Here is a 27,452-nt window from a genome sequence, read left to right as displayed (position 1 = left end):
TCAATCTACTCCCACTCTATGACAAACGATGACAGAATGGTGTGCAATGATGTACCCCGCATTATTCAAAATTAGGTTCAACGGTGTATTTCATAGAGTAATAACACACATTGTAATAAACATTGTTATATTATTGTGATTATAAGGCTGGATTTCCCACAAGGAACACTGACATTATTATTATATTAAGGGTCCCATGCCAAACAATTCATGAGGGCAGATGTTATTTATAAACTTATCTGCCAATCTGTAATTCTCACTCCTTTACTAAATGACATTATTTTTATTATCTTCCATTAAGCTATGGGCTTCAATTTATTTATAGAAAATGTGTTGCTGCCTATCTTGTCTAACCTTTTCAATCTAAGCTCTGCTACCTTCACCAGATTCCACCATTTTAATGTTCTTCTTCCTGTTAGGCTGACAGCGTACGTTGTCAAAGTGTTTGCAATGGCTTCTGAAGTGGTGTACATTGATAAAGGTGTCCTTTGTGGTTCTGTTCGTTGGCTCATACTGAACAGACAAAAGCCAGATGGTCTGTTTAGAGATGAAACAGTTGTCTCAGAACAATACTTGACAGTAAGTATCTGAAAACAAGGCTATAATTATAACCATAGATAATGATATTCAGTTTCATTGCTATATCTGTACATACTGGTTATTTGTAATGAAGAATTTTCTCAAGTTATTTGTTCAAAGCGTGAATTTGGTATTTAGCAAATAATAAGGAGTTAAAGATTAGCATAGTTAACTTGGTAGACTTTTTCTCCTGATTTTTATCTAAGCCTATACTAGGAGTAAGCTCACTTAGATTAGAATATCACGGCCACGCTGCTGTTTCATGCATTAAACTCCTTTGAGGGTTATGTGTAAAAAATGTGCACAGTACTAAAGTTGGGGCATTCGCCATGGGAACAATAGAACCAGCAGACACATTCCACTGGTGACTCCAACCCTTTAAATGTTTGCACCATTTTTCAGAACACCATACTTTTTAATTATGATTCCCTTTGAATCGTTTTCTAGGAACTCAAAAGGAACACTAAAGTGTCAGGGACACTATAGTGAAGCTATAGGTGTAAAAAGTCAATTTAGGTGCCCAGCATCACCTGTTACCCCCTTAACAATGTATTCAACTCACCTTTATTCCAGCACCACGCTGGTCTCACTCTGAAAAAGCAGTGTTTACATTAAAAAGCCTGCAGGGACAGGCTGTAGACATCAGAGCAACTACATGAAGATGTAATTGTTCTGGTGACTATAGTGTCCCTTTAATAATCATTATCACAAGACAAAACTGTTCATGTATAGGAGGCTAGGTTTTGGTTTATAGAAGTGCCTTATAAAGACAAAAAATCAAGAAACAAAAACATAAAAATAAAAAAGCTAACAATAATCCCTTAGAAATAAGTAATAAAACGTTAATGAAAGAAATTGTACATTACTTGTAAAATACACAGCTTTGGCTTCAGAAGACCCCCAAAAAACAGCAAAAGGTATAAGTGATATAGAGGATAACATGTGTAAGTAGTAGGAACAAAAATATATTTTGGATGAAAAATCAAATAATTGAACTATTACATAAAACACAGAGAGAAAAAGTATGTATTGAATAACTACACACCTGAATGTTTCTGTGCAAATAACTATTTGTAAGAATAATGTTACATATATAAAACAACACAGTAGGTAGTCAGTTCCTATTTGTAAGTCATGTTATACTGTACATATGTTTGGTATTCTCTACAGTAATTTGATAAAAATCTATATCCATTTCCTTCTTTAAGTCAATAGAATGAACACTGAAGGAGTTTTGAGGACATGTACATTTTATTACATTATAGTAATTATAATCCTATAGTATGACCAATATGCATGCCCTTGGTATAAATGTTCCTAATACACTATGATGGTGCATCTTTGTCATAAATCCCGAAATCCTAACATGAATTATCTCTGTCTGTTACCCAGGGTGGATTACAGGGGTCAACAGATCCCGAGTCGGCACTCACAGCTTTTGTCCTGATTGCTATGCTGGAGAGTAAAGGGATATGTGCAAGTGAAGTCAATGTAAGTATTGTAATTAGGCAGCAGAGCTGACAATCCATCAATGGCAAATTTAAATCACAGATGCCATAACATTAAGTAACAGCATATTTATCTTATAAAAATGATATAACGTCTTGCTCTTCCCTAATGGAGGTAGGGCCATTGGCTGTATTCTTAATAATCTTGTTCTCTCCAAATGCTTAAGTAACCACAAGTAACCGGAACTAATTTTTCCATTTCCACCAGAGACTACAGTAGCCTTCTTTCTCTTAATTTTACTCCTTTCATCCCTGTATACGTGCAGAGTTAGACTTCATGGCTGCTGTATAAAATGTGAGATTACTGTATAAATATTATAACAACAGTGGAAAGAACATAGCATTAAATATGTAGAACATCCAGGGAGTAGTTATAATCAGCACATGCAACATTTAAAATAATTACTTGTGTCCCAACATACCAGGTCTGTCTATACATTTCCTCTAGCCTTGGCTAGTACGTTTGAATGTAACGTGGTTACTTGTAGATCACTAACAGATTTATCATTCATTTCCATCTTTATCATTTCTAGAATCTGCAGTTTGCCATTAATCAGGCATCAAACTTCCTTTTGTCTCGATACACTTCTCTAAGGAGTCCGTACTCCGTTGCTATCACATCTTACGCACTCGCCTTGGCTGGAAGATTGGACAATGCAAATGCTCTCCTGTCTGCATCCACAGGTAATATTAAAAAAAACATTACAAAAAAACCTTGCAGAAATTGTATTTTCAATGTTCTATTCCATTTCCAGAGAAGTGACAGTTTCCCTTTAGATAACCTTTGATCATATCGTAAGTAAAGCATAACCCACATATCCATTTAACTCCAAGTACGTTAAAATCTAACTCTAAGTACGCTTTATTCCAAGTACCTCTTTAACCTAACTGCAACTGCTCTCCAAGGGTAAACACCCCCTAACCATAAGTATTCCATAAATGTGACATAACAGCCCTGTTTACCTACAGCATTATTACAGAATCACTAACATCTCACTCCTGCTCTAAATGTTTCCTTTTACGAGGACCTATCTTCCACCTTTTTCCTCCTTCCTCCTTCCAGTCCCTATTTCTGGGACTGTGTAGAAACTGGGGGGAAGACACCAAGATGACGCTTACACATTTTATGCCTCACAAGCACTTTTGTCAAAGACCATCTGTGATGAAGTGCATATAAGGCACAAAATGTGTTAGCATCCATGTGGCGGTATCTTCCCCCTGCTGCATTGTCCCAGCCATGAATTTTAAATGAAGAAAGAAATGAAGGTATTGTATCTTCCTTGTTTGCTATGTAACTATTCATTAAAAATCAACATAAGGTCTTCGAAAAGAACATACACACATATGCCAACAGATAAACTCTATCTCCCATACTGTTCTCCCATAACACTCTTACATCCATAACACTGGCAAACCATAGGGGGAAATGTAGTCCACAACATCTGCAGTGACAAAGTTTTCCACCCTAGATATAAATTGTGCAAATACATTTTACAGAGGGCACCTTACATTATTTGAGAGCTCATGTGCATGCTATCTTGTATAGGGCATATTATATATAGGGGCCACGCACATGCTATTGTATAGAGCACACCCTATATTAAATGAAGTCCCACGAGTATGCTATTTTATATAGGACACCTTGTACTATATCCATGTGTGTGTCCTGTGCCCAGTGGGCTTCCTAGTCACTTGCCGGGACCCTGAAGCGCTTCAACCCTAGTCGTCAAAGCTTGACTGACGTCTCTATTAAGCTTCTTCACCCAACCAGGCAGCTCTCTTTCCAGGCAGGTGTTATCCCCTTTGCCTATTCCTCTGCAGCTCTCCTTCCAGGCAGGAATCCACCTCTGCCTGCACGTGATAGCTCCTATCTTTACATAGACACTTGGGACTCTCAGGCCTAGCTCTCTTTGAATTGGCCTGAGCTAGAGGGATCGTCCAGCCAGCCAACAGGACCGTTGACTCTGGAATCAAAAATCCACACAGGACACACAGTTTCAAAAGGAACTAACATAATCAGCTTTATTTTTACTTGGTATTGGCTCATATGCTCATTGCATTTCAATAACATTAAATCACCAAATCTTATTAGACAACATACAGGAACTTATAATAACATAATTACGTATTTATAAAGGGGTGGGGAAACAATAATATGCAAATCTACCTGAATATGCAAATCAACAAGACTTGCTATTCAGGCAGTGCATATAGATGTTGCTACCAACAGATGGCGCTATACAGGCTCCATAGCCAAATCCACCAAGATAGTAGCAAGCATCAGCAGGGACAGGAGAGCACACAAAACGTTTAACAATAAACAAATATGTTATAGACACCCTGCACCTATAATGGACACACAGTGACGTGGACATAGGAGTAGTCCAGGGTCATACATACATTTACTGTCTGAATCTCCTGGTGATGGTAACTACTGTCACACCATGTGTGTGCTGTCCTATATTTGTATTACACAAGAGCCTGTGTGCAGTCCATCATATAGTGTCTGCCCTATACCATTTGAGAGCTATATTGTATGCTATTGAGTGCACCCTATATTATATAAAAGTCCATACCTATGCTATCTTATTGAGTACATACCATATTGCATGAAAGCCCACTCAGAAGTGAATGTAGATATAGGTTGCAGTATGGCCAAATTAACTCTGTATGAAGCCCTCATCTTCAGAACCACCAATGTTTTAGTGAGTAGACCACTTGAGTAGTTAAGGGGTACTCATTGCATATTAAAGAGGAACAATATATGTTAGGGAAGGAATGCTGTTCCTTTTACTCTCTTTATAAAATTTGAATTATTGATTTATTTCATTGCCACATTTTCTCCAAACTATACAGATAAAACCCACTGGGTTCAACCTAATTCTGATTTAGTCACACTTGAAGCCACAGGCTATGCCCTACTGGCCCTTCTGCAGCTGAAGCAGTTTCATTTGACAGATGCCATCGTTCAATGGATCAATGAGAGAAGATTTTACGGTGTACCATACAGCTCAACCCAAGTGAGTTAAAGAATGTTTATAATGTGAGTTACATAGTAATGTAGTTGTCAAGCTTGAAAACAAGACTAACGTTCTTCCAGTTCAGCCCTGAAGCCCATTTTTAATACTGTTCATCCAAAAGAAGGCAAAAAACCCAAGTGTTGCCACTTATGCCACCTAAAGGTAAAAATTCCTTCTTGACTCCATAATGGATTAATTCGTGAATCAACAACCTGTTTACATGCATATCAATTATATCCTTTAATACTCTGTAAAACCTTTTTTTTAAAATTTTCTATAGAATATAATAAACACAAAATCTTTTGACAGAGAAATCCACATATTTATTGTTCTTACTGTAAAGAACCTTTTCCTTTCTTTAAGTGAAAATGTATTTTTTCCGGCCTCAATGGGAGATTTCTTGTCTGTTGTATATTCCTGCTAATGAACTGGTTAGTACATGGCATTATGTACAGACACGGTGTTTAGCATAGTGCTGTCATATCCCCTCTCAGTCGCATCTTTTTCTAAAGAAAACAGATACAGTGTTATATCCTTTACTCATAACTAATGCCTCCCATCCCCTTCACTAGGTTTGCAGCTTGTCTCTGCACTTTTTCTATTTCTGCAATATCCTTATTTAAAACTTTTTAACAAAATTGCACCGTATATTCAAGATGGGATCTTGTGGCAATTGTCTTGTGGCACAAGTTTATACACTGAACAAAATTATAAACTTAACACTTTTGTTTTTGCCTCCATTTTTCATGAGCTGAACTCAAAGATCTAAGACTACTCAGTGACGTACACACAATCCATGGGGCCCGGTGCGAAACGGATCTGTGGGCCCCCCCCCCCACCTTGACCCTCTCCCCCCTGACCGTGGGCACCCCCTCTGACACATACAGACAAACACATAAACACAGACACCCCCTCGACAGACACATACATACATACATACACACTCACAGATACATACATACACAGACACACACAGACAGAGACACAGACACACACAGAGGTGCACACACACACATACATACACACATACAGAGACACAGACAGACACATACATACACACATGTAGAGACACAGACACACACACATACATACACACACACATACAGAGATACAGACATACATACAGATACACACACACACACATACAGAGATACAGACACACACACACATACGGAGACACAGACACACACACACACACATACAGAGATACAGACACACAGACATACATACACAAAATGTTTCCTACCTTGTGTGACTTTCCCTGGGGGGTGGTTCACACTCTGAATCCCTCCTCCTTCCTCCCGCCCGGGCTCTCTGTATGCTGGGAGGAGTGACCGGGGAGTCACTTCCTCCCAGTGATGATATGATCACAGGGGGCCCGGTCGCCCAGCACAGACCGGGCCATGTAGCGGAGCGGCAGGGGTTAATCCAAGGGCTCTCAAATGCTCTAGCGCCAAACTCCAGCGCAACAGCCTGGCATTGTCTCCTGACACCCTGTTCAGCAACACCAACGGGTTGTGATCTGTGAGTAAGGTAAACGGTTGTCCATACAAGTAAGGTTGCAGCTTTTTGAGGGCCCACACCACCGCCAGGCACTCCTTTTCAATGGCAGTGTATCTACTTCCCTGGGCAAAAGTTTCCGGCTTGGATAAGCCACGGGTTGCTCGCCGCCATCTGCTCCGACTTGGCTCAGTACTGCTCCCAATCCAAACATAGAAGCATCTGTATGGACGAGAAAGTGTTTAGTTGGATCAGGAGCAGCAAGTACAGGTGCATTTATGAGTGTGTTTTTCAGTTCTTGGAATGCCTGTTCACACTCTGGGCTCCAGGTGACTACTTTGGGAAGGTTTTTTCGGGTAAGGTCGGTGAGGGGCTTTGCTAAGGCGCTATAATTGGGCACAAATTTCCGGTAATAGCCGGCTGTACCTAGAAACGCTAAAACTTGTGTTTTGGTCCGGGGGGTTGGCCATTTTGCGACGGCCTCTATCTTGACTGGTTCGGGCTTTTGTTGCCCGCTCCCTACCCTGTGTCCCAGGTATTGGACCTCTGCCATCCCTATGTGGCACTTACTGGGCTTTAAGGTCAACCCTGCCTCCCTAATGCGGTCGAGTATAGCTCCTATGTGGATTAAATGCTCGCCCCAGGAGTTGCTAAATATAGCTATGTCGTCTAAGTAAGCGCACGCATACTCCTGGGACCCATCCAGTAGCTGATCCACCATCCTCTGGAACGTAGCCGGGGCGTTCCTGATCCCGAATGACATGACCTTGAACTGGTACAGGCCAAACAGGGTGACGAACGCGGACTTCGGTATGGCGCCCTCGGCTAGTGGAATCTGCCAGTACCCTTTGCACAGGTCTATGGTGGTGAGGTACTGGCCCCTGGCCATTTTATCTAGGAGCTCATCTATCCGGGGCATAGGGTAGGCATCTAAGACATTTTTATCATTAAGTTTCCGGTAGTCCATGCAGAAGCGGGTAGTGCCGTCCCGCTTCGGTACTAAAACTACCGGGGAAGCACAGGGGCTGTCGGAGTGCTCTATCACTCCCAATTGTAACATTTCGTCAATTTCCTTCCGTATATTCTCCTTTACGGATTCTGGTATGCGGTAGCGTGGTTGACAAAGGGGTAGTTGCTCTGGCGTTTCTACTCTGTGGGTTACTAGCAACGTATATCCTGGTAAATTAGAGAATCCTTTTCCCGGATTAACTCTAATATCTGGGCCCGCTCTTGGGGGCTAAGTCGCTCACCCAGTTGTACCTCTCCCAGACCTTCATTCTGGTCCCCTCTCTAGTAGGTCAGGAAGGGGCAAATTGTCGTGGTCTTCTGCGGGAGAGGTGCAGATAGCATTTATCTCCTCTGCGCGTTCGTGATACGGTTTTAACATATTCACATGGAGCATGAGTCTTCCGCCTGCTCCAGTGCACGGGCCAATCACATAGGTGGAGTCACATATCTGTTCCACCACCTTGTATGGGCCCTGCCAGGAGGCCTGCAGTTTGTCGTTCTGGACAGGTTTCAGGATCAGTACCTTCTGTCCAATTTGAAAACTGCGGTCCCTGGCCCCCCTATCATACCATCGGCGCTGACGTTGTTATTGGAGCATACTGTCTGGGTTAGCGCCTCCAAACGTTCCCTAAACTCCAGCACATATGGAACGATAGGGATACCGTTACTGGTTACTGTTCCTTCCCAGTGTTAATAGCCAATAGTAATTTCGAAAGGGGAGAACCCAGTAGATTCTTGAGGTACCTCCCGGTATGCGAAAAGCAGGTGAGGTAAGAACCGCTCCCAGATCTTCTGGGTATCTACGAACGTGCGTAGCATCTGTTTAAGAGTCCCATTAAACCGTTCACAGAGCCCGTTAGACTGGGGGTGGTAGGCAGAAATCACGATCGGTTTCACCCCACACACTTTCCACAGCCGGTGAGTAACCTCTGCCGTGAATTGGGTACCCCGATCTGAAATAATCTCCCTGGGGAACCCCATGCGGGAGAATATTCGGATGAGGGCATCCACTACGGTTTCGGCGCGTACATTAGTTAGAGCCACTGCCTCGGGATATCTAGTGGCATAATCTACTACCATTAGGATGTACTTTTTGCCAGAAGGGCTTGGTTTGGCTAGGGGTCCGATTATATCTACAGCCACCCTACTGAACAGCCTCTATTATAGGGAGAGAATTAAGTTTTACCTTGTACCGGTCTCCTCGCTTACCTACTCTCTGACAGGTATCACAAGTCTGGCAATACTGTCGAATATCTTTGGACACCCCTGGCCAAAAAAAGTTTTGAGTCAGGCGGTGCTTGGTCCTACTGACCCCTAAATGCCCGGACAGGGGAATATCGTGGGAAATTCGTAGCAATTGTTGCCTATACCTCTTGGGGACTATTAATTGTTTAATATACACGGGAATTGACCCTGCCACAATCTTCTCAGCGCATCGGTATAGCAAACCTTTTTCCCAAGCATACCTCTCTCCCTCCAACCCCATCTGATTTTGTGCTACTCTATCCCGGTAAACTTGTAAGGATGGGTCAGTTGCTATCTCGTTACCAAATTCTAGGGGAGGTGCCTAGGGGACAAGAGGTGATGTGGGGGTCTCGCTCACCTGAGCCTCAGAGTGGTTGGATGATGCGGTGGTGCGGGCCTGCTGTCGGGTAACAACTGGTAGTGCTACTTGTGCTGGGTGTTGAGGAACAAAGGTGGAGGTCAGCTCCCCCAAGTCATTGCCCAGGATAGCGTCGGCCGGTAAATCCTGCATGAGGCCCACTTCCACGTCCCCTGACCCCGCTCCCCAATCCAAATGTACCCTGGCAGTGGGAATATTATAGATAGCACCTCCTGACACCTGTACTGCCACGCACTCCCCAGTAAGTTTGTTCTTTGGGACCAAATGGCTACGAACCAAGGTGATGGTGGCCCCGGAATCACGTAGACCTTGAATACGCTTGGCCTCCATATGGACTCCTTGGCGATGTCCCTGGCGGTTGTCTGAGGCAGCCTGTACTGGGTTGACTTCATGCAGGGTACCCAAGGGTTCCTCGGTGGATTCAGCTGGGTACGGTGGTTGCTGGGGCTCGCTCTGATAACAATGCACTGCTGCCCGGGTATTGTAGGAGTTGCTCTGGTTATTCCAGGTTGGTCAGCTCCTGTTTCTGGGACAATCTCACTGTATGTGACCCTGTTTATTGCTTGTGTGACAGTGGATAGAGGAACGGTTGTTGTACCTGGGTGACGGTTGGTAGTTTCTCCCTCCTGGACGAGGTGATGGTGTGGTGGCGGTAGCTGGAAGCGGTGTGGTGGTCCCGGGGGTGGGACGTGACTGCGTCCGTTGTGCCCTCCTGGCATCTTGGTACTCATCTGCCAGTTGTGCTGCTTCGGTTAAGGTACGTGGTTTTCGGTCCCTTAACCAATTCTGTAGGTCTGGGTTTAGTCCTTGAAAGAACTGTTCTAATAACAGGAGTTGCAGCATGTCTTCCACGGTAGTGGCTCGAGCTGCTTGTATCTATCCCTTGGCAGCCCTGGTCAGATGGTGTGCCCACTCCGTGTGTGAATCTTGGTCCTGTTTGCGCAGTTCCCGAAACTGTTGACGGTACACCTGTGGGGTGATGGCATACCTGGTCAGGATGGCATGCTTCACTTTCTGGTAGTCCCTGCTGTCCTCATCTGGCATGGTGTGGTAGGCCTCAGCTGCCCAGCCTGATAACTTGCTCGTCAGCAGGGGTACCTGGTCAGCTGCGCTGATGTCATGCAATTGACATAACCTCTTGAAGTCTTGCAAGTATCCATCAATGTCCTCTGTGTCCACATAATTTTTGAACGCGTGGTAGGGAACTTTGGGCTTTCCCTGCACAATGTTGAGCGGTGTTGGGGATCCCTCTCTGGATCTTTGGGTGGCTTGTTGCTTGGCCATTAAATACTTGTGCACGTCGGCCATTATGCGTTCCACTGTTTCTGTAGGGGGCGTCCCTGGGAAAAATGCCAGCCGGCTCTTTAGCTCTTTTTCAAACTCTGTCTGTGTATTCTCCATTGGAGGTGCTGCAGCAGCCGCTGCTCTGTCTCCCTCCATGAGTTCAGCAACGAGAAATGCTTTGGCTTTGTTACTGGCAATGATTCCCCTTGCTTCTAATAGCTCCTTCAATGTAGCTCGTTTCAAGCGTGTATAATCCGTCCCCATTCACCATCTGTTTGGGTAAATTCACAAAACCCTTGAATTCCGGTTCTCATGTGAATTGGGGTTTCCACAAATTACTGTTCCTTTCTCTTTATTCGTGCCAAATCTGCCGAATGACGTTCTGCTGTGCGGTCCGGATCCCGTCGCTTGCCACCAATTGTAGCCGAGCGGCAGGGGTTAATCCAAGGACTCTCCGCTGGTAATCAGGATTCAGCATACAGAAGGCAGGACACACATCATAATTCCCATTCCCAATGACCAGACGACACATAGCCTGGGAGTCAACTGACAATTTTTATTCACAGCTCTAGGAGTTAACTGTCAACTGTCAACTGTCAACTTTGAAATGTTCTACAATGTGACCTAAAATGGCTAGGTTTGCCACAATGCCCCTTTTATGACATTCTCCCATGCAAGGGAGGTACAATCGGTTCTCAAACAGAATGGTGATTACTGTTCGAGAACCGATTACCTTGTTCACATACAGCAAAATAACAAATTGTTCATAGTAAATAGTCATAGTCCCGAAAAGTCTTTTTTACAGTCTTTTGTGGCTACTTCTGCCACAGGCCCCCTGACAATCCATATCCATCGGGTGGCCCTGACAGCATGGGCCACCCGATGGACCCCTCCATATGCTGCCCCGGTGGTTTGCCGCACGGGCCGGGGCCGCAAAACATGGAAGGTGGTACCCGGTTGTGGGGGTCCGCAGGGCGGCCGGGCCCCCTAGAGTGCTGGGCCTGGTCGCAGCTGCGACCCCTGCGACTGCGGTACGTACGCCACTGCTTTTGCTATATAAACAAAAGGCCTATTTCTCTCAAATATTGTTCACAAAGTTGTCCAAATCTGTGTTAGTGAGCTGAGATAATCCATCCACCTCACTGGTGTGGCATATCAAGATGCTGATTAGACAGCATGATTATTGCACAGGTGTGCCTTAGGCTGGCCACAATAAAAGGCCACTCTAAAATGTGCAGTTTTACTGTATTGGAGGGATCCGGGGAAAGGGGGGTCCAAAAACCAGTTTGCCTCACGCAGTGCAACACATCTCCTTCTATAGAGTTGATCAGGTTGTTGATTGTGGCCTTTGGAATTTTGGTCCACTCTTCTTCAATGGCTGTGCGAAGTTGCTGGATATTGTCAGGACCTGGAACACGCTGTCGTATACGGCGATCCAAAGCATCCCAAACATGCTCAATGGGTGACATGTCCGGTGAGTATGCTGGCCATGCAAGAACTGGGATGTTTTAAGCTTCCAGGAATTGTGTACAGATCCATGCTACATGGGGCCATGCATTATCATGCTGCAACATGAGATGATGGTCGTCGATGAATGGCACCACAATGGGCCTCAGGATCTTGTCACGGTATCTCTGTGCATTCAAAATTCAATCAATAAAATGCACCTGTGTTCATTGTGCCCTTTGCCACTTGATCTTGGAGAGGCCTGCTTGCCAGCCTCTTGCCTTGTTACTATGGCCCCTGGGAGATTGTGCCCTTTAGAAACATTATTTGGGCTTATTGGATTTTGACTATGGCCCCTGGGAGATTGTGCCCTTTAAAAACATTATTTGGGCTTATTGGATTTCGAAATACCTGCCCCTTCGATTCCATGGGAGAATGTGCCTATTCCCCTCCCCCTTTCCTGTCCCATTGTTCCCCAGCAGGACGTTATCCCAGGGACACTGCCAGACCAGTTGAAACTGTCTGCTTTGTCCCTCCTCAATCGCTCATCAGCCCCTGCTAAACTTTTGAACCACTGGACTAAATGGCATGATTTTTGGATATGTTCGTATATGGAGTATGCTGATTTAGAATATGTAAATTTTAATATTGCATGTATACTTTTAAAGTTATAAGAATTGTAGAAAAACTGTATTTTCCTGCCTGTAATAATTACATTAGCCTATTGTGTACAGTAATTCTATCACAGGCAGAGCGAAGGGTTTTTGCTGAAATAAATGGGAGTGTTTAACAGTATTGTACGTGTTTGATTGGCTGTTCCACAAGACCATGTGGGTGGTAACCTTGTGGAAAAACCTGCATAAAAGAAAGTCGTTTGGTGCTTATTAAACAGATCTTCTTGACCCTCAACACATAGTCTTGTCTCGTGATTGGAGAGGACAGCTATATTCACACTGGGGATTGCAATACTTGTATACTCCCCTGAGCTTTAATCACTTAGCTCTTGTAAGATCTGTTACTGATACGCCTCCTGGAGGAGAGGTTTTTCCCACACGGTCCTGGAGGGTGGAAGGAAGACGGCGAGACTCCAGTTAAGCTACGGCGGTTGTGGAGTATGCGGTGGTTGTAGTGTCCGGTGCAGTGCTTGTGGTCCTCGGCGCAAGCTAGGAAGCGTCCATCAACGGAAGGTACTCGGTCGGAGTATGGGTGATCCCTTACACATACCATAACACCACCACCACCATGGGCCATTCGATCCACAGCGTTGACATCAGCAAACCGCTCACCCACACGACGCCATACATGCTGTCTACCATCTGCCTTGTACAATGAAAACCACGATTCATCCATAAAGAGAACCTCTCTCCAAAGTGCCAGACGCCATTCAATGTGATCATTTGCCCACTCAAGTCGGTTACGATGACGAACTGCAGCCGGGTCGCGACCCTGATGAGGACGACGAGCATGCAGATGAACTTCCCAGAGACAGTTTCTGACAGTTTGTGCAGAAATTCTTTGGTTATACAAACCGATTGTTGCAGCAGCTGTCAGGGTGGCTGGTCTCAGATGATCTTGAAGGTGAAGATGCTGGATGTGGAGGTCTTGGGCTGGTGTGGTTACACGTGATCTGCGGTTGTGATGCCGGTTGTATGTACTGCCAAATTCTCTAATACGCCTTTGGAAATGGCTTATGGTAGAGAAATGACCTTCAATTCACAGGCAACAGGTCTGGTGAACATTCCTGCAGTCAACATGCCAATTGCACACTCCCTTAAAACTTGCGACATCTGTGGGATTGAGCTGTGTGATAAAACTGCACATTTTAGAGTGGCCTTTTATTGTGGTCAGCGTAAGGCACACCTTTGCAATAATCATGCTGTCTAATCAGGATCTTGATATGCCACACCTGTGAGATGGATGGATTATCTCTGCAAAGGAGAAGTGCCCACTAACACAGATTTAGACAGATTTGTGAACAATATTTGAGATAAATAGGCCTTTTTGTGTACATAGAAAAAGTCTTAGATCTTCAGCTAATGAAAATTGGGGGCAAAAACAAGACTTTTATAATTGTGTTCAGTGTACATTCTGGATCATCAAATCTTTATATTACAATATCCTTTATTTGATAATAAATATGCAGTTATTGTCATACATCACAAGTCAACATCTACAGCTTCAGATATAAAGGAAATAATCTCTATCATATTTTGCAAAAAAGGGGATTATCTACTACAGGGGATTATCTACTACATCTAAAATTTCCCTTATTACAGGTCTAAAAATTGAGAAAAGTCAAAAGTGCAATAAAAATAAATATAAATCACCTAAAAATAAATTCATAGTTCAAAGTCGCTATTTAGACAGCTAGGGAATAGTGACTTCAGGTTAAATATCCATCTCATCTCTTGTTGAGACAGTTTTGTGTCAAAATACACCCCTCCTTTCTCTATCCGGTTTCAATACTTACGAACTCTAATAGGTTGGGGTCTCCCTGGTAAAATCTACTAAAATTAGATGATAATGGGTGCTCTTGAAAACCTTTTCTGATATTTCTAACATGCTCTTCAGTGCGAATATGCACCTGTCTTTTTGTCTTACCTACATATTGCAATTTACAGGGACATGTTAAAGCATATATACAGTTCTTAGTTTGACATAATCATTTTTTTTTATTTTTTATTAGTTGATCCACTCAAAAACTCTTTAATCACACCCCTTCGTGCTTATGTATTTCTACATGCTTATCAGTAACCGCATTTAAAAAAAGTCCAATATTATTGTTTCAAAAGTTCTTTTAAATATTCCCCTTCATCTTAAAACTACTTTTCACTACATATTTAGTAGGGATGTGAATGGGCAAAAAATTTGGTTTGGTTCCGAAATTCGGGTAAGAAAAATAATTCAACACTATGGCAATTCGGTTCGGTTCAGCACTTGGCAATTTGGGACTTCGGCAATTCGGAACATTTGTAGGGCTCCCTAAACCTACCCTGCTGCTAACCTTAACCCTAACCCTACCTCTGTCATCATTCATGTAATATTCCCTCCCTCTCTTGTTTTGCCACTTTTTAGAAATCCAAAGCACTTCGTCACTTCGAAAGTCATCACTTTGACAATTCGGCACTTCTGAAATTCAAAATCCGAATGTGCAAATTTACCAGAATTTCGTCTGAATTCACATTCGGAACGAAACGAATTGCACATGTCTAATATTTGGGACTCTATAGGCTATTTTTGGAGTCTCTTGAACAATATCCTCTAGCATTGGATCCTCTGATAAAATATGCTAATGGTTTTTAATATTTTTTAAACTTTGTCATTCCCAGAATAGTTCAAAGCAAATGTGTCTCCCTCTGAATTTGTATTATTAGTCTCCCTATCTATTTTCCCCTTTCTCTATATCTGCTCTATCTATATTATATACTACCCTATATGCTTTCTTAATTACTTTCATAGGGTAGTACTTTTCTTCAAAGTATTTAACCAATTTAAGTGCCTGATCTTCAAATTCTTCTAATTTAGAGCAGTTCCTCCTAATTCTTAAAAACTGCCCTCTTGGGATGTTATTGAGCCATGGACCATAGTGACAATGATCAGAAAAAAATAAAGCTGTTAACATCCACAGTCTTAAATAAAGTATTAGTGTGGATCTTTCCTTCCGCAATATATATAGAATGATATCCAAAAAATTAACTTTAGTGTCACTATGGTCCACTGCAAGTTTGATACCCAAGAGTTGGAATTAAGATGTGAGATCGACAGATTCAGATCTTCTCTAGATCCCCTCCACATCCAAAAAAATAAATTGTCAATGTAACGGCGATAGGCGACTATGTTCTGCACCCAACCATGCCCTTCATATACAAGGGATTCTTTCCAATATGCCATTAATAGGTTGAAACCAATGATAACCCTTTTGTGAGTTTTATACAGTATACAATCTCAAAAACTATCTCAAAGGGTGGGCTACCTTAATAACTACTACACCAGAGCATATTTTGTAAGTATTTTATAAGTAAGTCTTATTTTCATAAGTTATTAATAAATGTCTTGTTTTAAAACCTACATAGCAGTAGCAGTCAATTGAATTAATTTGCCTCATCTGCATTCTAAGCATAGGATTCCTAAATAAAGTATTTTTTGTTGAAGATGTTTAACCCCTCTGTCTTTGCTTGATAACCTGAGCAATGCATGCCCACTGGAACTGCATACGTTTAACTTGTGGAAGTAGTAAACATCAGGATAAAGTCAATGGCTTCTGTCAAAAGATTCAAACAATGCAAATTCTAATACAATGATTACAGTATCCACAAAAAGAGATAAACTATTGTTGATGAATACAATGAGAGTAGTCCTTCAGCAGTAGAATGACTAAAAGTATTCATTGACATGGATCAAGTTTCATGTTTCTTATGATGAAATTCAAACTTTGGCACATTTGGACACAATATTTTGTGATTGGAAATGTCAGCTATGCTCATCTAATTTCCCATCGTGCTGCCTTTTTGTGACGGTAACCAACATTTACTGTTATTCTAGGAAACTATAATAATGCTTCAGGCTCTGTCTGAGTATCAGAAAGTCTTCCCACCTCCTGAAGATTTGAGCCTTGATGTCACCTTCACTCTTCCTGGAAGATCCCAACAGACAACTTATCGTGTAAATAAGAATAATGCCCTGCTGTCCCGTTCTGACGAGGTAAATAACTTTGTGCATAGCGATTGTGTATGTATGATGGTGATATTGACACGGTGCAGTCAATCAGTAAATACGCTTTATGCATAGTGAAATTTGCATAGGTGGAAGTATTCCGTTGGAATGTAGGAAAAGGCCAGCTTGATGTATTATGGCTTTTAATATCAAAATGCATCAGGGAAACTGCGATACTGACGTTGTGCTGAGTATAATTGTGTAATTTTACAATGTGTAGAGCCAAGCACTGCATGGACTGCAAGCTATTGTGCAAATTATTTAAGTGGTGATGTCAACATGTATGATGCATTAATTTCACAAGTTCAGGAAGTGTTTCTTTACAGAGAGGGTAGTGGATGCATGGAATAGCCTTCCAGCTGAAATGGTAGAGGTTAACACAGTGAAGGAGTTTAAGCATGCGTGGGATAGGCATAAGGCTATCCTAGCAATAAGATAAGGCCAAGGACTAATGAAAGTAATTATAACATTGGGAAGACTAGATGGGCCAAACATTTCTACTCTGCCGTCACATTGTATGTTTCTATTTCATATTTTACTTTTTTATAGTCTAAATTAAATGGAGACTTTCGGGTGAAGGCAACAGGGAAAGGACAAGCAACTATGTTGGTGAGTTCAACCTTAAGCCATAAATTATTGTTATATTACAAAGCTAATATCTGAAATTGAAATGGTAATTCTAATACAATACACAAATTAAAGCATAAACCAACAACACAATTAATCTTTGTTTTCTTGACATGGACCATTACTGATCTATATTTTAAAACATCATGTAGATTGGATAATAAGTTTAAAAACATAAGAATAGTAGTGTTAAAAGAAAATGTATTGTTTAGATTAATATTGTATATGTCTGTCTATAATTGTTAGTATGCATCTGCAAACTAAACTACATACTCCGGTAGAACCTTGGAAAAGTTCCACCATGGGCACAACAATTCCAATAAATAATGTTTCCAGTTCCCTTACAATTCCCATCTTGACATGCAAATGCGCACACACAGGCGTCATGTTCCAGACTTCATCCTGACCAGAAACCGAATATGAACTGCACATCTGTAACCTTCTGGGTCCTATCCTCATAGTAATGGTCTTGTTCTGGGAATGTGTACAGTTCATGGTCGCTTTCAATCCATTGACCTTATTGACTACAACCCATGCGTTAAAGAAAAAATTGTGTTTAAAACACCAATTACTAAATGTGATTGTAGAAATACAGACTAAAGTCTGAAATCTGATTTATTTTTTTATCTCCTTGGTATGTTGAGCAAGGAATTCTGGTTGAATTGTGGAAACATGATTTATAGCAAAAAAACAAATAAAACATTTTCTGTGACCACGTCAGACTTATTTAAAGTCATAAGTCAGTAAATTATATATGAGTATATGAAAGAATTCTAACACTCTTTTTGCGCATGCAGTTCACAAAAATACCTTAATGCTTTATGTAGAGATAATACCTATGGATGCCTATAGAGTGTAGATGCACTAAACAATGAATATAGTCATCAACTTATGTCTCAGGAGGCATGTGACCATTGTCTAAATTTTGTAGACTAATTATGAAATTGTATGTATTAATTATTATTATTAGTAGTAGTATTACTATTATGATATTTGTATATCTCAAAGGTTTAGACAAACCACAGGAGAAATGAGATGCACACATTACAAGGATAGCAGCTGCTGCCCAGGATAATAATCTGACTAACCTTGTGCAGATTGGAGCATGTTCTGAATCAAGATTAGGGGCTCCTTGTCAGGACTTGCATTTGGAATCCTCTCCGGCTCTGTTCTGACACTTCCACTATGCGGAACAAGTCTCCGCCCCCTTCTCTGACGCGGCTCTCTCAAGCCCTTATAGAGAAACCGCGCCAGTTTCAAATCGCTTGGTGAATGTATCAGGTGTAGGTTGGGGAGTCCCAGTTTCCCTCTGCTTTTGGGTGCGTACAGGGTTTGTCTCGCTATCCTGTGCCTCTTCCCGGCCCAGATAATGTCGTCTATGGCTGTTTGGAGCGGCTTGAGGTCTCCCTTGGTGACCCCTACCGGTAGTGCCTGGAAGAGGAACAGGAGGCGCGGTAGTAGGCTCATCTTTACACTGTGCAGTCTTCCTACCCACGAGATGGGTTTGTCGTGCCATTGAGTAAGGTCTTTCATTAGATTGGTCAGCAAGCGTTTGTGATTGGCAGTGTATAAATCGTTGGGGTTGGATGGGAGTGCAACACCCAAGTATTTGATTGGTCGTTGGGTAAGGGTCAGTTTATGGGTTTGGGCCAGCCAATTGGTGTCTGATTCGGTGATTCCAATGGGCATGCCCACCTACTTGTCAACGTTTATCTTGTACCCTGAGATGCGTTTATACTCTTCTAATAGGTCGAGGAGGTGTGGCACCGAGTCTTTCGGGTTGGTGAGGGTCAACAAGATATCATCGGCATAGGCCGAGACTTTAAAGTCCTCTGTCGCCACTCAGACGCCCTTGATCCCTGGGTGTTCCCGTATGAGTATTAGCAAGGGCTCAAGGGCTGAGATGAATAAGAGGGGGGACAATGGGCACCCCTGTCGCGTTCCGTTCTTGAGGGCAAAGGGGCGTGGCGTCGTGCCCGGCACTAGTGTCTGTGTACTGGGGTTGATGTATAGGGCATGCACTGCATTGACAAATGTGTCTGGCAGCTGCATTTTGCGTAGTAGCGCGAACAGGTAAGGCCATAGGACCCTGTCAAATGCCTTCTCTGCATCCAGGGAGAGGATCAGAGTAGGCGTTTTCTTCCTCCCGGCCCTCCATATGAGGTCCACAGCTCTCCGTGTGTTTTCATACAGCTGTCTTGTGGGGACGAAGCCCACGTGGTCAGCGTGTATGTATCTGGCGAGCAGTGGGTTCAGTCGGTTAGCTAGTAGTTTAGCATACGTTTTGAGGTCAAAATTTATAAGGGATATGGGTCGGTAGTTGGTAATATATGTGTGATCCCTGTCTGGCTTGGGGATAAGGGTTATGTCCGCTGTCGTGAGGTCTTGGTGAGGTGTTTCTCCCTCTGTTCATTGTTTGTACATTTTAGTTAGGTGTGGGGTGAGTTCTTCTTTGAAGGTCTTGTAGTATGTGCCGTCAAATCCATCCGGTCCTGGGGCTTTATTCCCCTTAAGTCCTGCGACGGCTACTAGTACTTCATCCAAGTCTATGGGCGCCCCCAGCGGCTCTATCAGGTTTTTGGAGAGTCTCGGGGGCTGGGCTTTGGTTAGGAATGTCGTGATCTCTCCCATGTACTCAGTGTTGGCCTCAGTCAGGTCAGGGGAGTTGTCATATAGGTTGGCATAGAATTGTGTAAATTCGTCGTTGGGGTTGGTAAGAATCGTTCCTTGTTTGTTTCTTACTGCTATTGTTGTGGTCTTATTTGTTTTGGGTCTTAGGGCTCTTGCTAGGAGAGAGTCCATTTTGTTGGACTTATCATAAAAGAGCCTTTTCATGTGGCGTATGTCATTGCTGACTTCGTCAACCATCAATTCCCTGATCATCCTTCTAATTTCTTGTAGGTCTCTTGTTGTGGTTTGTGTAGCTGTTTGTTTATGTTGCAGTTCTGTTTTGCGTAGTTGTTTTTGTAAGTCTGTTTTTTTATTTTTAGTGTTTTTTTTTTTTATAGTGTGTGGCCAATTTTATGAGGTGGCCCCGGATCACTGGCTTATGGGCCGCCCAAAGGGTTGTTGGGGAGATGTCAGGGGTATCGTTGGCTAGGAAGTATTGTGTGATCTCTTGTCGAACGCTCACCAGTATTTGTGGATTTTTAAGGAGGGAGGCGTTCATCCGCCATTTCCAGGGCGTGTGTGTCCCTACTGTTTTTAAAGTGATCTCTATGTCTGCATGATCTGACCATGAGATTAAATTTATTGCGGTGGTCTTGATCCATTGCATACCCAGGCAGTTCATGAGGAAGAGGTCTATGCGGGAGTAGGTGGCATGGGGGGCCGAGTAGAATGTGTAGTCACGCTCGCTTGGATGCTGGATTCGCCATGGGTGCAACAGTCCTGTGTTGAGTATGAACTTGTGTAATAGTTTGTCCTGACCCCCTCTGTGTTGTGAGCGCGGGAGCTGTTGTCCACCACCCCGATCAGACGGCGGGCAGGGCGTCACGTTACGGTCTCCTCCCAGTATTAATATTCCCCTCGGGAGGTTGTTTACCATTGTTTCGAGGTCTGTCCAGAACTCTGGTGCAGGGGAGTTTGGTGCATAGACATTTACCAGGTGGTATGTGTTGGAGTTGAGTGTGCCCGACAGTACCACGTACCGGCCATCTATGTCAGTTTGCACACCTGTGACCTGTAGAGGGAATTTTTTATGTATGAGTATTTCTGCCCCATTTTTTTACATTGGGCACGTGATGCATATGCTCTTGTGTATATGTGGTTTGTTAGTGTTATTCGTGAGTTACGTGGTATGTGTGTCTCTTGTACGAATGTGATGTCGGCCTTATGGCGACGCACTTCTCTCAAGAGTAGTCTGCGTTTAGTGGGCATATTTAGCCCGTTAACGTTTAATGAGGTTATTTTCATGTTTCGTTATGGGTTAGTGTGTGTCAGCTTACCCAACCTGTGGCGGTTTGTCAGTCTGTTCCGTGTTCCTGCCGGGGTCTGTGCCGTCCACCCCAGCCGGCGTATCCCTGTAGGTTAGCCTTTGCCCTGGTCCGGGCGCGTGTATGGGAGGGGGGGAGGAGGGTGGGTAGAGAGGGGGAAAGGTAAACAAGGAAAAGGTTGTAATGGGTATACAACCTAAGAAAAAGCAGATGTACAAGTTAAATATGCAAGCCAATAAACGTTGTGAACTCGCTAGGTTCACTATATGCGCAATATCGTAAAACAATCAATAAATGTATCCGGGTCTTACCAATCGCCAGGAGCTATAGGGGGTGGGCATCCACCGCGCTGAGGGGATCTCCTCTAACGGGGGGGAAGCTCAGCCGGTACGCACCCTGGCGAGGCTCATATAAAATAAGAACAACCTGTGTCTTCTGGGCAATGGGGGGGGGAGGGTGTCCCTTTGTTTCTTTTCTGCCTGATCCAACCTCTTGCCCGTCAATTTCATTTATTCAGTAGTCAAGTGGGGCATTTCCCATGTGTGTGGCTATACATGTCGTGGGTGGGGGCGGCAACATTATTTAGTTTGTCTGGGCAAGGTTGTTGTCAGCTTCCCTCAGTCTTTACCCCTGCATCTTTATGTAGAATTCCTTCTGCCCGTCTCGTGGGGGGTCAAGCCCCTTTGTGGGCTGTCCCGTTAGCCTATGTCCTCTCCCATGGCCCTTGCTGTTCTTTGCGCCAGTAGCTGTGAGTTTCCCAGGGGAGCGTGGCCAGTGGGGCGGGCCTCTCACCTGCAGTATCCCTGTGTCGCTAGCCCAGATTTGAGCGGGCGTCCCAGGTCTCATGACCAGAAATTTCCGCTCTTTTGGTAGTTGCACTATTAAGTCAATAAGGCAGTTAGTATCATTGGATGTGCGTTCCGCGCATCCTTCCCCTTCCATATCTGACATGCAGCCCCATGTGTAAAATCACTTTTAAGCATTTAGTATGGTATTATTTTTATTTTATTTTTTTAGTTATTGGCATTGATGTCAATCCCTTGCTACTGCGCTAGAGTATAATGAAACAATTCCGCGGTGTGGAGGTGAGGAGATGTGTGGGAAGCTCCCATGGTCAGGTGTGGTTAGACTTTAGCGCCCATGTACCGCCGCCCTCCCACACTGTGCTCGGTGATCAAAAGGCCTGTGAGGTCTCCATTTCCCTCCCCCACAGTCCCAATGGTAATACAGTAGGTATTGCAGTAATATGAACTCCGTGCCAACAGGCACCAACTTATAGTGATAACGTATAGGAAAACAAATAAACTGTCAGTTAGCTATTTTAGGATCAGTCTCGTAATTTACGTTACGGCATGTCCACGTTTCAGGTTGGTCAGGAGTGTCGGTCCTCCCAGCTTTCAGGTAGGGGTGGCAGTTCTGCTATGTCGTTCGTCGGTAGCTGTAAGTCATCCGTTACCGCTATATCCAAGTCCATCAGGAAGGCTCGGATGTTGGTTGTGGGTAGCAATACTGCTGGTTTAGGGCCTTGGAAGATTAAAATCTTGAAGGGATAGCCCCATGCAAATCTGATCCCTTTCTGCTGTAGTAGATCTGTGACTGGCTTCCATGCCCATCTGCGAAGAAGTGTTGCTGGTGCGATGTCCTGGTACAATTGAATTTCGTTTCCTTCAAATTTAAATGGCCGCGTTCTGCTGTGCTTTAAGATGGCATCCTTTGTTGTGAAATAGTGCCACTTCATAATGACATCCCTCGGTGGGCTTGTCTTCGGGCCTCTGGCTCTGAAAGCTCTGTGTGCCCTATCAATTAGCCACAGGTGGTCAGGAATGTTTGGCAGGCGTTGGCGAAAACATTGGACAAGCACGGTTTCTATGTCTTCTTACTTCACCGTTTCTGGGAGGCCTCGAATGCGCAGATTATTGCGTCGCGATCTGTTGGAGATATCCTCCAGGTCAGTGAGTTTTTGCTGAAGGGCATTGGTAAGTTTTGCGGTGTCGTTTTGTGCTGTGACCATCCGTGCCACCCTGTGTTCCGTTTCTGTTGTTCAGGCCCCAATGGCGGCTATCTCGGCCTTCACCTCCGCCGCTGTGCACTTAATTTCTGACGCCAGGTATCCCTTCACTTCAGCAAGCGATTGAAGGATGGTGCAGGATGAGGCTTCAGGAGCTACGTTTGCCACGGTGGATGCGTCCAGGGAGCCTGTATTGCTGATACTCGTTTCGGCCATGTTGCCAAGTGGTGACGGCCTTTGAGTCGTGAGCATTTCAGCCACCGAGAGGGCTTCCTTGGGGCCTTTTTTTGTGGGTTTGTGGTTGGACATCCACGGCAGGTGGACCTGGGCAGCTTGGGGAACGTTAGGGTCCGGTTCGGGTGCTTCTGGTGTAGGTTGTTGCAGATTATAGTGCTGTTTCTTGAGCCTCTGGTGCGGAGCTCTGACTTTAGGCGGCCATCACGGTCGGCAGTCATACCACGCCCCTTGAGAGTTCTTGAATTCTTGCAAATTATTGTTTACCCTTAAACCGAGAGCATACCCCTCTGACAGAATTACAATCTGTACTATGATCTCTTTTATGAGAGGAGAACCAATGGCTTGGGCCCATTCTTTTCTAGAAAATGACGACCCCATATTGGATTCATTGGAGGACTTCTTTGATGCAATGTCTCTTTTATATGAGGACCCTAATAAACAAGCCACTGTTGATCTCACTATAAGAACATTACAACAACGAAATCGACCTGTAGAAGATTATATCGCTGAGTTCAAGAGATGGGCTTTTGAAACTCAGTGGAATGATATTACCTTGCGCAACCAGTTCCGTCTAGGACTATCTGAAACCGTTAAAGACGAATTATCCAGAACCACACTCCCACAAACTCTTGATACTCTGATACAACTCTCTATTAGTATTGATAGAAGAATCAGAGAATGTAAAGCTGAGAAAGCACTCACCAGTTCGCTCTGGAAAAAAAAAACAGTTGCTACTAAAATTCATGATAAAGCCTCTCAATCAACTGAACCTATGGTTCTCTGCAATATCTTATCAGATGGAAGGGTTATGGGACTGAAGACGACACGCGAGAATACTCTTCTGATGTTCATGCAGATTACTTTCTGCCTTTCACAAACGTTATCCTTCCAAACCTAAGTAACTGCACCCTGAGTGTGCTCCTTGGGGGGTGGGAGGGCTACTGTCAGGACTTACATTTGGAATCCTCTCTGGCTCCGTTCAGACACTATGCGGAACAAGTCTCCGCCCCCTTCTCTGACGCGGCTCTCTCAAGCCCTTATAGAGAAACCGCTCCAGTTTCAAATCGCTTGGTGAATGTATTAAGTTACTTCCGTATCCATACAGCCGGCTCAAGCTCGTGATTATTTATCTACTGTGTACCGAACCCCTGGACTGTGAAACGGATTCTCTGCTATCTTCAATCCTCTGATAAACCGACTGTGAAACGGATTCTCTGCTATCTCCAATCCTCTGATAAAAGGACTGTGAAACGGATTCTCTACTTTCTTTAACCCACAAGACCCGGACTGTTTAAAGGTTTACTCTCAGCTGGCTACAAGCAAGGAGCCGAAGGCAACTACTCTCATCAAACCTTAAGTATTCTTTTACACTTAAAATTGCTTCCTTAACCCCTTAAGGACACATGACATGTGTGACATGTCATGATTCCCTTTTATTCCAGATGGTTGGTCCTTAAGGGGTTAAAGGAAATCTCACCTGTTGTTTAACCAATACAATTTCATCTTTTTACTCGCGCTGCTTCAATTATTATTTACGTATAACTACAATCTTACTTCGAATCAATTAAAGGTACAATATCGTACTTCCAGACAAGACTTTATTCTTATGGTAAATTCTGGGTAAATATAAGGAAAGTAAACTCTGCAGTTGTGTTCCACATCCCATCTAATTGTAGCATACCACTCCTGCACTGCTTTGACTGACACATTGTGCATTATGGTTTATAATTCATGGAACGATGGCATATTTTTATTACAAGGTTTGATGGGATAATAAATATATATTCCCTTATTCCAATATTTCACACATATACCTTATTAAGGGGACTGAGTCTGTTTAAATGTTGTATATAATTATGTGTATGTCCTAGTTTTATCATAACTGCATACATTGTATATATACTAAAGTGATTATATATATTATTAATATATATTGAATTATGCAGCTAACCATATAATCCCTTAATGCAGGTGACCGCCGTGTATTATGAGATTACTACTGAGAAGGAAAAGGAGTGCAATACGTTTTTCCTTTCAGTGAAAACAGAAAAAGATGAGGAGGGTGAGTATGGTGCAAAAAAATAAAATAAAGAACTGTGCTGGCTACTAAGATAACTATGTGGAACATTGCCGATGAACAATAGCCTCCAGTTTAGTAATATTCTTGGGTTTACGTGCTGCAATCGCCTTCATCAAATCCCAGCAGAGATTTTCTGTGGAGTTCAAGTCAGGGGACTGTGACTGTTATGGCCACTGTAGAATTTTCCAGGACTTCTTCTGCAACCAATCCTTGGTAGAATTTGAGGTATGCTTGGGAATATTGACTTTATTGGAAGGTACACTGACATCCAAGCTTCAGCTTTTTCACAGACAGCATGCCATTTTCTCCTAGGTTTTCCTGATACTTCAGTGAATCCATCTTGCCTTCCACACACTGCAGGCTTCCAGTGCCAGAGGATGCTAAGCATTTAAGCCACCACCATGATCAATAGTAGACAATGTGTTCTTTTCAGCAGATGCTTCATTCTTCTTCCTCCAGACATACTGCTGATCCATTGGGCTGAAAATGTCCAGTTTTGTTTAATCGCTCCACAGAACAGAATCCCAAAATTTATGTGGCCTATTTATATGATTTTGAGCATATTGGAGACAATTTTTCGTGTGCTTTTGGGTCAGTAAGGGTGTACGTCTTGGAATTCTGGTATGGAAACCTTCTGCATTTAGTACGCTCCTTACTGATACCTCAATGCCTGTTGCCATCAAGTCTTGTTGCAGGTCTTTTGTAGTCACTTGAGGGTTTTCACAACCTGCCTTCTCAGAAATCTGATTGCAGCCATTGATAGCTTCCTTTTTCTGTCCTGTCCAGGTACTGTTCCTTCAACTTTGAACTTGCAAACTATGCTTCCAATGGTGTCTGTAGGAACATTCATTGCCTTCAACATCTTTTTGTATCCTGTTCTTGTTTGTGGAGGGTGATGAACACTTCTCTGAATTTTGTGGACCATTCTTTTAACATAGCCATATTTCATGCAATCAAACGTGACACTCAACAAACCCCTAGCCAGTTCAGATATTTCAAGTGTTCCAGTTTAAGCACACCGGGTGCAACTAATGAAGCCCTTGATTACTTGCATCATGTATGCTTGAGACAATACCTGTTTTGCATAATTGTGCTGTTGTGAGGGATTTTATTCAGGGAGTTGAATAATTTTGATTTCTTTTGTTTGATTTGTTTAGTGCAAACAACTCAAAGTCTGTAAATTTTGAAAATAAACCTGGTTCTCAAGGGGAACTAAGTGCAAAAGGGTCATTGCACCCAGACTACTTCAATTAGCTGAAGTGGTCTGGGTGTCTGGAGTGTTAACTTAGTGACCTGACCTGAAAATATGTCTTGGAAAACATCTGTTATATACAGAAAATAGTATTTGGTGTTGTAACCTCATTTTTAAGTATAACATAAGAAAAAACGAGATTTAAGCTAAAGAGAACCTCCCATTTCATTTTCCTAAATAGTAAAACAATGTGTGTTTAATATATTTGCTTACGGTTTTGTTTTCATTACCACAGCCAATCTGCCGAAAGGTGCTGAGCAAGCTTTATCTGTCAACATCTGCTATAGGTAGGTCTTTTTAATACTGGCTTTACTTTAATCAGGACTACTGTGTAAAATGGTTTCTCATGTGAATATAACAGGAGCAAGGTATGAAGGTATAAGCTATATTGTGAACTTCTAGGTGTAAAATTAGTTGAGTTGGAAAAATTTCCGGTTAGACTGTATTGATCTACATTTTTCAATGCCCTTAATTCCTGAATTATTGAATAAACCCATTAACTACTTAACTTATGCCTTAAAGACCAGTCGTATTCTTTGGAGCCATTACAATCTAGTCACTTATTTTCAATATTTTTTCAATTAATTAAATCATGTTTTGTCATCTCGAAAAATGGAAGCATGAATTGTTA

General features: G+C 43.0%; 1 protein-coding gene across 1 annotated transcript in view; it reads left to right on the top strand.

Annotated features, from left to right (window-relative positions):
- Positions 1–27,452, top strand: part of LOC134603562 (A.superbus venom factor 1-like) — a 241,885-nt gene that overhangs the window by 183,702 nt on the left and 30,731 nt on the right. Inside the window, exons 26-33 of the mRNA XM_063449655.1 lie at positions 420–579; positions 1,972–2,070; positions 2,621–2,771; positions 4,944–5,107; positions 16,512–16,670; positions 17,232–17,291; positions 25,461–25,551; positions 27,057–27,108. Of these exons, the coding sequence (XP_063305725.1) occupies positions 420–579; positions 1,972–2,070; positions 2,621–2,771; positions 4,944–5,107; positions 16,512–16,670; positions 17,232–17,291; positions 25,461–25,551; positions 27,057–27,108 (936 nt within the window). The remainder of the gene's footprint in view (positions 1–419; positions 580–1,971; positions 2,071–2,620; positions 2,772–4,943; positions 5,108–16,511; positions 16,671–17,231; positions 17,292–25,460; positions 25,552–27,056; positions 27,109–27,452) is intronic.

Source organism: Pelobates fuscus, chromosome 3, assembly GCF_036172605.1.
Source record: "Pelobates fuscus isolate aPelFus1 chromosome 3, aPelFus1.pri, whole genome shotgun sequence".
Classification (NCBI taxonomy): domain Eukaryota; kingdom Metazoa; phylum Chordata; class Amphibia; order Anura; family Pelobatidae; genus Pelobates; species Pelobates fuscus.
The sequence above is the reverse complement of the archived record's forward strand: the minus strand, read 5'-3'. Positions and strand labels throughout refer to the sequence as shown.